General features: G+C 34.9%; 1 protein-coding gene across 2 annotated transcripts; it reads left to right on the forward strand.

Moving 5' to 3' along the window:
* Positions 1 to 3,438: 3,438 nt before the first annotated feature.
* LOC18438347 (silicon efflux transporter LSI2) lies at positions 3,439 to 13,900 on the forward strand. Of its 2 annotated transcripts, XM_020669977.2 has the most exons (4): positions 3,439 to 5,606; positions 7,974 to 8,163; positions 9,986 to 10,246; positions 13,367 to 13,900. In XM_020669977.2, the coding sequence occupies exons 1-4, from the start codon at positions 4,407 to 4,409 to the stop codon at positions 13,816 to 13,818; spliced, it is 2,103 nt and encodes a 700-aa protein (XP_020525636.1). In that variant the 5' UTR covers positions 3,439 to 4,406; the 3' UTR covers positions 13,819 to 13,900. The 2 variants fall into 2 exon arrangements, with proteins under 2 accessions (XP_020525636.1, XP_020525637.1); XM_020669978.2 differs by lacking the exon at positions 9,986 to 10,246.
* The last annotated feature ends 382 nt before the right edge of the window (positions 13,901 to 14,282 follow it).

Raw genomic sequence — 14,282 nt, forward strand, 5'->3', positions numbered from 1 at the left:
GTTTAGAGGATTAGGAGATATAATAGAGTGAATTTTTATATAGTATGATAGGTTTTGCAGCCTTGGGTCAATGGAGAAATGAAAGTTGAAAATGAAATCTATAGAGATATTTTCTCTTATATATAATATATTACAATACATTAATATAATATAGTAACATATTATAATATGACATTATAACATATTATATTACATAATAATGTAATTTAATATTATTATGTTGTAAACAATATATTTAATATATTATATATAATATAATTATATAATATATTATAATGTCATATTATATATTATACACATATAAATTGTGATTAAAAAAGTTAAGGGGTAAGCACAAAAAGACATGGTTGGAGTCCAAAAATATACGGGGACTTATGGCCTCATTGAAGATATGACTTTTAATAGAGTAGAATGGAGAATCAGGATTCATGTAGCCAACCCCAATTAATTGGGAAAATGCTAAAATGATGATAATGATGATGATATATATAATAATGCAATAATAATACATATAATATTATAATAATATTCAATAATATCAATATTTTAAAAAAAATGGATCAGTGACTTGGATCGGCCACCCCAAAACCATGTCGAATCGGTGGGTTGGCTATCCGGATTGGAAAATCCGCCTAATCGGCCAGTCTTAGCCAAAAACAATTTCAAAAAATCACTATAATTTCTCAAAAATCTAATTTTCTAAAAAAATAGTGGGAATTACATTATGCTTGTTCATTATTGTATCAAAATAATGTATATGCTGATAATCTATCTTATGTTGAGTGTTTGTTGTCTATTAAGTTTATTTTATAGTCAAAATGAATTTTAAAATGCAACTCAAGACGAAAAAATGAATTTTTCAAACTCAATTTATTTATTTTTGTATTAACTTAATAGTTTTGACTTTTAAAAGAAACTATTTGAAACAAATTTAGTGGAAGAGACTGTTAGTAGAGAAAGGGAAAAAAAATTAATAGAATTGATTGTTTGTAAAGAGTGAAAGATACTAAAAAGAAATGATGAATGCCAAGTGGAAAGAGAGATAAATGCCAATGGTAGAGAGAGAGAGTAATGATGCCAAGGAGAGATGCCAAGAGGGAAAGAGAGCATAATTTACCCCATGCTTATCTATAGGGGCCAATAATTTATCTCATGCCTACCCATACGAGGGAAATTATTGGCCCCTAAATTGTGATGATGTGGACCACGGTCCACTTTACAAAACTTTAAAAAGATTTCAAAACTTTCAAACTAGGATGATGACTTAAAAAATTTCAAAACTATCAAAAATTTTACTAAGGTCATAAAGGCTCACTTACCGGTTCAGTCGGAGAACCGATACTGACCTATCAAAACCAGCCAATTCAGGTCGGTACACGGCCGGTTCTTAGTATCTAATAGGAACCAGATTGGCCCAACCAATTTCGATCGGAATTATCGAATTTTAAAACTTTAGATAATATAATATAATATATTACAAATTGAAGTTGTGACCATCACATCGGCCTAGATTGAGTTGTTGAGCTTACACTGATCCATCAGCCCATGGGCTAACAAGATGATTTTCTATATATACTAGCACCACAGTTTATCAAACAAGGTCTCTAGTTTTCAGGCTCCCAATTTCTATCTGCTTTCCAAAATCTAAGAAAGTTAACATCAGGGATTTTTCTAGAGAAACTGTAGTTAAAGTTATCAAATTCCACCTGACAATTAACTTGGCGCTTGGACTATTTTAAATTATTATAGTTAATATTTTTTATTATTATAATATAAAAATCAACATTAATAATATGATTGTAATACTGTAAAAAATATTAAAATAATTATGTAAATATAAGTACAACTGTAATTAAATATGGGATTGTATAATATGAGAGAGTTCATTTTTTTTACAAAAAGGTCAACTTTTTTTAGCGATTGGATGTGAAATCTAACATATTAAAATGTATCATAGCTTTTGAGAAAATTTGTTTTGGATTTTGTTCTCAATTAGTGACACATTATCACTCATAAGATTTTCTAGAATGTTAAAAATATTTTCTAAAATCTTTTTCTAAAATTAGGATAATTTAGGAAAAATAGTTAAGATTACTATCCATTTGAATTTTAACTTGAAGCTTGGAGGAGACTAACATTCAACTTGGAGCTTGGACCATTTTAAATTGTTATAGTTAACTTTTTTTATTATTATGATATGAAAAGGATAAAGTTTCTACGAGACTTAGGCGTTATGAGAACAAAATAAAAGCTCCACCTCAAATCTTCATTTGAAAAGCACTTTGGAGAACATAAATCTTCATGATGACTTTAAAATCAATTTCTAACACTGGCAATAAAATTTGTAGTTCAAAAAATACCACAAATCTTGTGGACCTATGAATACTTATTTTTTGGGAAAATTTGTTATAATATACACTATTTTTAGAGCTTGAAATCTTAATTTTTTTCACAACCATAGTATTCAAGCCAAGATGATCGAAGTAAAGGTCTTCCAATGCTTGAATTGTAATTTTTGATAAATTATAAGGTGAGGTTTTACTTATTTTGATGGGCTGCAGCCCTATCAAACCATTTTCCATATTAAAATTAACAAGATTGTAATATTATAAAAACATTAAAATAATTATATAAAAAAAATTGTTTCATGCGGGCTGGACCACAGTTCTACATATGCGGTCCGGAAAGTGTAAAGTATCAATCTTAAAGATGGATGCAAGTAGGTGTTCCACCTAAAAACAATAAAAACTAACGGACCAAATGTTTTCTTTCTAAAAATTATTATTTTTAGGTTTTAAAATTTATGTATTTATTCATATACATGGTCTCCATGATAGAGATTACATGTTCTTAAAAATTAATTATTAAAATCCATCTCAAAAATAGATTTATTAGGATGCCCCATTTCCACATATGCGGACTTGACCGCGTAGAAACCGGGTCTATTATATAAATATAAGTACAATTGTAATTAGATATTATGAATATTATTACATGTAACGTACTCTCCCTCAATAAAATTATGCAAGTATTTATATGATCGCTTAACTTCACACAATCTCCCATTACATCGCATATTCAGGAAATTATTTCCATAAACACTCATTACAAAGCGAGATTGTATCATGTTTAGGCTATTATTTTCACCTAATTGCTTATCTCATCTCTGCGTGCCACGCACGTAATTCCACCGCTGCGCATAGATCACTTCTTTTTTTTTTCTGGGTAATTACAAATGGAGATGCCAAATCACACATCAGAACTCATAATAAAAATACAGAAGATGCGGAGATGCCAAATCTTTCAAGCAGAGCGGAACGGACATTTCACCTCGAGATATGGAGGGGTCAAATCTTTCATGTCTGAACCAGAGCGTACCAGATTCATTTCCTCTCTCTCGCTCTCTCTATAAAGGTCAGTTGGTTTCTGTCTCCGAACAAAGAAAGATAGAATTGGGTATTTTGAACCTCTTTTGGTTTTGGGGTAGTTAAGTTTATCCAATTTGATGATTGAAATTAGAATTGGGTCTTTGAATCTCTTTTGGGTTTTGAGTTTCATAAGGTTTATGGCTTTCTGCTCTTCAATTGCATAGAACACATTGGTTTTGCATTCTTGTTATCGAGTACTTCATCGATGCATCGCTCTTTATCCAATTTGACAGTGGAAAGCTTGGGTTTCTGTGTCATTGAGTTTCAGAACTTGCATTTTTCTCTTTCATTTTAATGGAAACTATCGAATTTGGGTTTCTGGAATTTGCTATTTTGTTCATTATCTGGTAGGAAAAACATGGAGCTAGGCTTTCACATCTTGTTGTTCTATTACGTTCTGCTTCATGATCTCCACTCTAGTTCAAATTACTTGCATTTGGGCCTTAGTGTCCTTTAATTTCAGTAATTTGCCTTTCCTGCTCTCTCACCTGATGCAAATGTGATAAAGTTCCTTTGGGTGCTTTTGTTTCAAAAAATTCCGCTCTTATGAACTTTGAAATGAAATGCAAGTAGCTGGAATTTTGATTATCTTGGTGCCCATGAATTTGGGATATTACTATTATGAACTTTAATGTAGAATACACATAATTGAGCTCTGTGTCCTGATAATTAAGCTGAAGCGCATTCTGATCTCACATACTGGTTCAAAGCATATCACTCCTCTTTCACCAATCTGGTTATAGATGAAAAACATGGTTTTAGGCTCAGATTTCTTTATAGTAGTACATTGTACTATGTATCCAACCTTTTGATTTTTATGGGTCTTTGATTTGATGGCTTCTTGAGGAATTCAATGGTCTCTAGAGTTTTTTATTTGATTGTTCTTTGAGAAATTTGAGCGTCTTTTGGTTTTCGATTTCCGGGTCCTGTAAATGTGTAGAAGAGTTTCAAAGGCTTCACCATTAATTTGCTTCAGAAATGGCTCTAGAAAACCTTGTAGGAGTTGTTTTGGGTACAATAGCTTTTTCTGTGTTTTGGGTCCTTGCAGTTTTCCCTGTTGTTCCCTTTCTTCCTATCGGTAGGACAGCTGGGTCCCTCTTAGGAGCCATGCTAATGGTTATTTTTCAAGTTATAACACCAGCTGAGGCGTATTCAGCTATTGATCTCCCAATCCTTGGTTTTCTTTTTGGAACCATGGTACTTAGTGTATATCTTGAGAGGGCCGACATGTTCAAATGCTTGGGCAAATTACTTTCTTGGAAGAGTAAAGGAGGTAGAGACCTTCTCCTTAGAATTTGTCTGATTTCTGCTATATTCAGTGCCTTGTTCACCAATGACACCTGCTGTGTAGTTTTAACTGAATTTGTATTGAAGATAGCTCGACAAAATAATCTACCCCCTCGACCATTCCTCCTTGCATTGGCCTCTAGTGCAAATATTGGGTCATCAGCAACTCCCATTGGGAACCCTCAAAACTTGGTCATAGCGGTTCAGAGCAGCATATCTTTTGGTGATTTCTTGAAAGGGATAATCCCTGCCATGCTCATTGGAACTGTTGTTAATGGCCTCATTCTTTCGGTTATGTTTTGGAAGATTTTATCAATCGAAATGGATGAGGAAGGTACGATTTCAGAAGTTATAACTGAGGAAGCAGTGAAGTATCATCGATTTTCACCAGCCACCATGTCACATGTAACCTCTTCAACTTCTCAAGATTTTGATAGCATGTTGGAGGGTCCCTCTGTTAATAGTGAATTGGTTATTGCTGAAAGTTTGAGGGATCGAATGGGTGTCAGTGATGCTGAGATCATGACGAGTAGAATGAGTGCTAGTGAGACTGATAATATATGTGTAATTTGGAGTGGAGTTGAGTCTGAAACTATGGAACAAGTGGGGCATATTGGACAAGAAGATGGGGTTCCTGCAAGAAAGTCTTCTATGCCGTCTACTGTGATGAATAGCTTGAGAAAGTTGTGCTCAGATCATTCCACTTCTGATGAGACAGAAGGTTTTCTTGATAGATGGGAGAAGGTTATTCGGATGGCTTGTGTTTATCTTGTGACAATTGGGATGCTCGTGGCATTGGTAATGGGTATTAACATGTCATGGACTGCCATCAGTGCTGCTATAGCCCTTGTGGTTCTTGATTTCAAAGATGCTCGACCTTGTCTTGAGAAGGTAAATTTCTCTTCTTTGTTCTTAAGTAAATTGTCATCATCATCATCCCAGCCTTATCCCAACTATTTGGGGTCAGATACACAAATCTTGTTCCGCCATTTTGCTCTATCAAGGACCATACCAATAGTAAATCATAAGTCACCATACTTTTCTGACTACTTCCATCCATGCCATTTTGAGCCTTCTATTTGCCCTTTTAGAGCTTTCTAATTAAACCAAATCGCAACTCCTAACTAGTGCTATATTAGGTCCACGCTGCACATGGCCAGCCCATGTAAGTAATTTGTCCCTCATCTTATCATCATTGAAGCCCCACTTATGTTCTCTTGAATTTATTCATTCTGAATTCGATCTTTCCTTTTCCTACCATTCATCTATCTTAACATCATCATTTTGCTACACTCATTTTATACATATGTTATTTCTTGACCACCTGACATTCCATCCCATAAAGCATGGCTGGCCTTATAGTTACCTATAAAACTTCCCCTTCTGTTTTATTAGTAGGCCGACTCCAAATGCATATATCCACTTCGGCTGCCCAACTTATTCTATGTGTGACATCTTCTTCAATCTCCCCATTCTTCTAAATTATCGATTGAAGATATCGAAAACAATCTTTTTTATGTATTGCGTAGCCATCAATCTTAACTAGTTCCTCGTTTTAACTCTTATAATTACTACATTTGCAAATCTTGAATTTCGTATATTCTATCTTAGTCCGACTAATTTTAAAACCTTTAGATCTTAGATCATCCCGCCAAAATTCTGACTTTACGTTGATGCTACCTTTAGTCTCATCAATCAAAACTATGTTATTCGCAAAACATATACATCATGGTACCTCACCTCTTAGTTGTCTAATCAACTCGTCCATAACCAAAATAAAGAGATATGCGCTCAAGGCTAACCCTTGATGTAGGTCTATCATCACTAAAACCTCACTTGTATCTTCACTAGTTATCCTCACACTAGCGAGTGCTCCCTTGTATATATCTCTCAATATGTCAATATAGCCTCTGGAGACTCCTTTCTTTTCCAATACCCACCAAATTAAATCTCTTGGTACCCTTTTGCATGCTATCTTGAAATCATTAAATAACATGTGGAGGTCTTTTCCCTTTTCCTTAAACTTCTCAATCAGTTGCCTAAGGAAGAAAATGATATCAATTGTTGACCTCCCTGGTATAAAACTGAACTAATTTCCTGATAATGCTCGTTCCATGCCTTAATCGTTGTTCAAATACTCTGTCCTACAGCTTCATAGTGTGGCTTATAAGTTTGATCCTTTGATAGTTCGTACAATTCTGTATGTCTCTTTTTTGTAAATAGGTATCATAGTACTTTTTCTCCATTTGTTTGGCATTTTCTTTGTTTTCAATACCTTGTTGAATGGCTTGGTCAGCCAACAAATGCCAATCTCCCTCTTGCACTTCCAAACCTCTATTGGGATACCATGTGGTCCCAAAGCCTTTTCTATCTTCAAATTTCTCTACGCTTCTTTCATTTTAGATATCCTAATCCTGCGAATGTATCTATGATCTCCACCCCCATTTATTTTTTTTTTATCTTTGCTTCTGTGTATATAAATATTGCGGATTTTTACTTGATTATTTGCAATTTTCCCTGCAGGAGACTTGAATTCATCTCTTAGGTATATAAAATTTATTTTCCTTTACTGCCTTCAATATGTATGGGTTAGAGTTTCATCCCTTCTTCTAGTTCTATGATGATCACAAGCTTTCTTGTTGAATTTTTGCATTTTTGCATTGCAAGACAGTTGAATTCTTTGGGCCTTATAAAGTAAACAAATTTTATTTTCCTTTTTCAAGTCATAATTTTAAGTTTTCATTTTTTTCATTTGTTCCAATAAAGATGGCATGTTTCTTGATTGAATATTGGAAATAAATAATGGTTATGGTTCCTTCTGTTTTCTTATACTATAAAAATCGTAAACATTACCAGAAATTGGAAAGCAGCTCTCCCACCTTATTGTTTCCAGATATTATTGTTATATGCAAATTTCTCAAGTGAGAAGCACCTTCTTGACAAAATTTCAGTTTCTCACAAAGTTCCAGATATTTTATGAGATGCCCTGAATTTTAGTTCTGAAATTTGAGCATCCACCCAAAAGAAATTTGTTATGGTGTGTCCCTCTCTTCATCAAGCAGTTATGAGTCTCCAATGGACTATATCACCATGGTTTTCCATAGCCCAAACCTTACTTTAGGTTGTCTCCATCTTAATTTGCCTCACAATATCCTTTGGAATTTATCTGTTCAATATTTTAGTTGAATTGTTCTGATTGATGCTTAGTAAGAGAAGCTTCACATATCTTGACTGGGTTCTTATGATGTCCCAAGCCAGGTTTCCTATTCCCTTTTGGTGTTCTTTTGTGGCATGTTCATCACTGTTAATGGGTTTGACAATACTGGAATTCCTGGTGCTTTTTGGGATGTCATGGAGCCTCATGCAAGGATAGATAGCATTGGTGGGGTCGCAGTTCTTGCTGTAGTAATTGTCGTGCTCTCTAACGTCACTTCGAATGTTCCCACAGGTTAGTCTCTGTCCATCTTTTTAAGCCTTTCCTTTAGGAAATGTATATTATTATGCTCCCAGGAACTATGGGAAACCATAGTCCATAGGGCCCATGACAGTCCATTGTAATGATGGATAGCCATGGAAATAGAGCTGGACCCACAAGAACATGACACGATCACAATGTTGGATCCCACTCTTTCTCCATCACCATCCATCGTTTATAGGACAGTCACGAATTCAGTGGACTACATTTTTTTATGTCCACTGGACATTGATATACTGCCGTGTCTGTTATATTCATTGAGATACATCAATATTCCTCAACTTCAAAGAGAAATTCATGATGAGTCCTTATTATGCCAAAGAATATTATGTGAAAATTTACATTTTGGATGAATCTTTATTTGATTTTTAGTTCAGTTTTCAAAATGGAAAGGAATGACAATTCTCTTTTGGCTGGGGTCTGTTCGCCATTGTTTCCTCTACATGAAGTTTTTACTGGTTGAACTGCATTGGTATTGTTGAGAATGATGCTTTTAGCATCTTTATTTTTACTTTTTATAAATTTAATGATGCTTTAGACTTATTTTTCACTATTTTCCAGCTAAATTTGTTCTTGCAAGTCAGACCAAGTTTAGTGCTACTGAACCCCAAAACTTTCCTACATGAGCAGCCTCTTTGTTAGAAGCTTTTTTTATTTATATCATGAAAAGGAAGATGGCTAGCATACACTTCAGAGCTTCATTTTTCATATAACAAATGGGGCCAAGACATGTATGTCCTCAAATCTCGTTGCATGGACTATTAAATTATTGCCATTTAAAATCATAAAGATCAGTTCAAAGTATTCATATATTGTAAAAAGAACCATGTGGAGCGTATACTGTAGTTTACACTTAGAAAAGAATGATGCAATTTCACAAGATTTCATCAGGGAATGGAGCAAGTTTACTCCGTAAGTGTTCTGGATGTTCTCATGCCTAAGTTGTATCGCCTTAGGATATTGTCAATAATAAAATCCCCACTTTTTTGGGTAAATAAAAAAAAAAAAAGACCACTGAGGTGGTGCATGATTGGAGAAGACCTAGTGATTTAAAACATATAGCACATTTGTAGGTGCAAGCTTTAGAATTGTGTGATGTGGTTTTCTTGCAAAATAGTGAAGGTCTGTGATTCTAGCTCAAGGAACCTGGAATTGTCTAATTCTCCCAGATCAAGTAAGATGGATTGGAATCGACAATCTCGCTCAATTTTCTTGGGAAGTGAGTGGGACTCCTATTCTTGTTTTCAAATCACTGCCTCTTGTAGTGCATCCAAGGGACTAAAAATACCAGCCATGTTTAGTACTCATTTTATCATTAGAGACATGGTATTTTGGAGTTATTCCTAGTGAATGCCCAAAAGATAATGTCTTCCTCTCTATCATGCACAAAAAACGAAGCACCTTTACTTATGATATGCCTTATACATGGGAAGATATAGTATATAATCTATATGATCATATTAACATTATGTCACAAGGATAATCATCTTTCCAAACAGTTTTAGAGGATTGAGAGTGGGATGCCAATGAATTAATGAGGTGTTTGGTGGTACCCACTCTCCCTCCATCACCAACCAATCAATTTATGGGATGGTGATAACTCTTGTGACCATGGCATTACCAAAATCATCTCTCTCTCAATATTAACCTCTCTATGAGGTTACTACATTGGCCTAAACTCCCATTCGCTGCGGCCTTAATGAAAGTGTTCCATTCAATTAAACTTTATTTTCATTATCAGTAATGTAATAGCTACTTCACATCCCTAACTCTCTCTTAAAATACATGGCCTCAGTTCTCCTCCTCGGCTCTCGTATGGCTGCATCGGCGGCCTCAATCTCTGGAGGGAGCGAAACACGTGCATGGCTCATCCTGGCTTGGGTGAGCACGGTAGCGGGGAACCTCACATTGTTCGGATCTGCCGCCAACGTGATCGTTTGCGAGCAAGCTAGGCGCTCTCAACTGTTTGGCTACAACCTCTCCTTTTGGTCCCACTTAAGATTTGGGCTTCCCTCTACAATTATAGTTATTGCTATAGGGTTGCCTCTCATAAGGGGTGAATATGAGTCCCCTTTTTTTTCTTCTTCCATGTAAATTCTACCTATTGTTTTCTTTGTTGTTTTAAAACTAGCAGTAAATTTGCGAGATAATGGCAGAAGTTTTGGTTGAACAAAGGTGGATTTGGGGCTTTGTCCATGGGTTAATTGTTGTCAGCTATAATAATGGATCGGAGTTTTCCCAAGGTGGATTTGGAGTTTTGAAAATTGCGGATCTCCTATTTGGATTGGCAATTTATGAGGAACGTTGAAAAAATGGATAAATATCCCAATAGTGGAAAAAAGAAATATTTGGGTATGTCATTTTTTTAGGAATATAGACTCATCATCATCATAGCCTTTTCCCAATTAATTGGGGTCGGCTATATAGGAAGATAGATAATCAAATCTAAATTAAACAAAGGTAGGAGACATAGGAACTACACACTTTAAGCAGAAAAGATACCCTCATGCAAAAATTTACTTATATTCAATGGTTTAAGCTATTTAACCTTTTCTCCTTTTTGATGCTCCTTTGATAACCCTTGCCTTTTCCTTTACCAGTCCTGATGCCCTAATTCTCCCCCGTTTCTTTTAATTTCTCTTTTTGTTTTGAGAATTCGTATGATTTCCTGGATCTGGGGTATTCTAATCCTAGTTCCACTCCATTTATCAATGGTTGTAGCTTTTTTAGTGGAGTTTGCTGAGGACTTGTTAATATAGGGTTGCTGGATTGTGCTTATTGTGAAGATATTGATTGAACTGGACGTTTGGTTGTTTTTCCTATCTGGTTTTTTCTTTTATAGAGTGAGATTTACAGTGTTTTAGTGTTTCGAGAATTTAGGAATTTTCTAGGTGGAAATATGTGGAATAATGGTAATAACAGTGTTGAGATTGTAAATGCTGCTGCTTCCGCTATTGTAACTGCTAATTTTTCCTTTTCTCATTTATATTTCTATGTTTTACATATCTATAATTTATATACATACATACCGAGATGCACAAGTGAAATCCTGAATCCATGTTATGTTATGTACACACATGTACGTACATGCTTTCCTACGTGCAAATGTAGATTAATGAGTTCTTAGATACATATATAAGCAAACCTTCCTATGAGCATCTATGCATGTAAACGTGTGCAGTCTATCTACTTGTATGTATCCATATATGCATGTATTTGCTTGGATGTATGCTTTCATAAATGAAAGACTCCTTTTCTTAGGTATTATTGTTCTGTGTTCCAAATTTGTTTGACTATATAACCCCTCTTCTTATTTGTGTAAATTAGTATGCTTCCCCTTTTAGTAGAAATAGGTTGAAAAATATCAGATGGGGAATTTTTTCTATATGTAGTGGAAGGCCTAAAATGCCTGTGTATTTTGGAAATGACTGCTTTGCCTTCTTGAAAATTAAAGAGAGCAAGAAAAAGAAGCAAATTTGGATTTGTATATGTCCTTATTGGTAGCATTCTTACAGCAGGCTCAATTTGTTTGTATTTGGAAATAGTGAAATTCCATCCTATAGTTAGGGGTGTCTGTGCCCGTTCTGTATTTTTCTAAAAACATTTTGGACAATGGAGATATCTAACTATTGGTTTAGTTTTTTTTAATTTCATTTTTGCGTATTTTATAGGGTTATTCTAGATTAGCAGCCAAAACCAAAGGATGTTTTGCCAAAATTTATCAGTTAGGATTGTGTTGGTCATTTTTGTGAATTAGATATCTAGAAAAAATTCTGTTATCGGGCCCACATGCACAGATCTATATATATGTGTGCGTGTGAGTTTTTTTGTTTACGGATTGAATTTATTTCTTGATGATGACAAAGTAGTAATATGGTTGGCAAGGTATTGCTTTAGTATCTGCCCTTTCGCAGAAAATTCACCAAATATTACTACTAAATTGGGTAGGGGATCCTTAGTTTCATACATCCATCTTGCTTATAACCTAAAATATTTCATTGAAAATCATCTGTGCATGTCCAGGACTCTTCCCTGCCTCTCTCTCTTGAATTGACCCATACTTAAAGAGTCAGGAATCACACTATGACATCATGTCCAATAATCCAGTTTCTTTCAATGCTTAATGAGCCCTTATTTCCATTGAATTTGTTCTATTGCAATAATTGAGTCCGTTTTAGTACATCGACTTCGTGGTACCACCAAATTCTTAAGACTTGCAGAGGATCCTGAAGTGGCTCGTCAAGTCTTCCTACTAAGGTTCCCCTCTTATGTACTCCTATGACAACTATCCAACTGATCCTCTCCTTATTCTTTGTAGAAGTGATTGGTCCAATTCAATATGTTGGGTTGATTCCTCTGGGAAATGCTTCATTTTAGATATCCTTAGTTTTTCTCTAACTTAAATTGTCTCCAGTTGCTACTTTAATAGCATATAATTGCTGAAGATTCGGAACTTGGACTTGGCTTAAGTCTCAAAGGCATCCAAGACTCTTAAATACTTTGGAGTTTTCAACCACTCAAACTGCTCTCCTTTTCAGGATCATCCAGGGCGAGTTTTCAACCACTCAAACTGCTCTCCTTTTCAGGATCATCCAGTGCTCAAATGGGCATAATAGTCATATACGAACAAATTTGGGTACTCTTCCAGAATGTTTATTCATGAAAACCAGCTGAAAAAAAAGAGAAATTCTGTGAATCAAAACTTCCTATGTTCTTTTAAGTCCTTGAGACTTGCTGATAAAATGAGGCTCTCAAGTTGAACATTAACCGTATGAATCTGTTCTGGGTTTATATGTGGTGTACTACAAAGTTTTGTTGATATTAGACAATGAGAAAATGATGGGTCACCTGTATCTTGCTGTGATTACTCAAGTACATTAAATAAAGAAAAAATATCATTCGAATGGTCAAACCACCTAAAAAAATCATTGAGGTGGTCAAGTCAATCAATTTATCAACAAAGTTACTTAAAAAGATTGTCATTCAAGTACTTCCTCAACAATTTTGTAAAAAACGCTCAAAATACCCCTGTTCTTGGTTCCAAATGCTGAGCAAGCAAGGGTTTGATAATCTGTTGCAGGGACAGTGAAGCATCACTTGGGTAGATAAACATCATATGCAGTCTTTTTGTTGCAGATCTCTCGCTCCCTCTCATGTTCTTTATTTTGTTCTATAGAAAAGAAGATGGGGAAGCTGTTGGGGCGCGTACTGGTGCTTTGGATCCCATGCCATGGCAAATGCATCAGCCGAGCAGTGCTGGTCCCTGAACCTGTCCCCTCTGGTGATGGTGCGCTACTACAAAACAAATCCCGCTCATTCAGGATATGGGTGATAAGGATGATAACCAAAACAGTGAGCATTATAAAAAAAATCATAGGAATTTCAAGGGTAAAACTGAGTACTGATAATTCTGTTACAGGGTATTCGAAGTGTCCAATTCAATGTCATTTTTGCGGGCTAAGACAAATGGAATTGATATTCATGTCAAGGCTCGAGTTATTTAATGGTTTAGGGATGCGTTTTTGTTGCTATGCCGGCAATGTAGTTTATGGCATTTGGGGTTCATTTATTTACAGGTTTTGCGAGAGAAAGGAGGATAGAGATGGGAAAATACTTTTCTATGTATGAGAGAGTGCATGTGCATGTGCACCATGTACAAAATCCTTGATTTCTTCTCTATAAATTTATAGGATAAGAAGTTGTATTATTTTATCATCATTTTTAAAGAGCTATCCAAATTAAGATAAAGAAAAGGGTGAATTGGACAGACAAAAAAGTAAGATACTGATACATGAATTCTTGTAGGTAAGAAAGAGTAGGAATTGTGTCATTGAACACAAAAATATTTAGGATAATATCTTACTAAGAGAGAAATAGCGGTTAATAACTCTTTTGTCAAGAGCATGTGTAGGATACGATAAGAGAGATCATGGATTCGGTAGGAGATGGGACTTACCTGGATTTTATTTTTTGAACTTCAAAGACTTATCTCTTCAGTGTAGGATTTTCTTTTTTCTTTTTTTTTACCGTTAAAGAGTTTTCTTTTTTATAAGGCTTGATGGAGGTATTAAGGTGTCTCTTCATTTAGTTGA

Source organism: Amborella trichopoda, chromosome 8 (genome assembly GCF_054954075.1).
Source record: "Amborella trichopoda isolate Santa Cruz 75 chromosome 8, AtrichopodaSantaCruz75HAP2 v2.0, whole genome shotgun sequence".
Taxonomy (NCBI): Eukaryota; Viridiplantae; Streptophyta; class Magnoliopsida; order Amborellales; family Amborellaceae; genus Amborella; species Amborella trichopoda.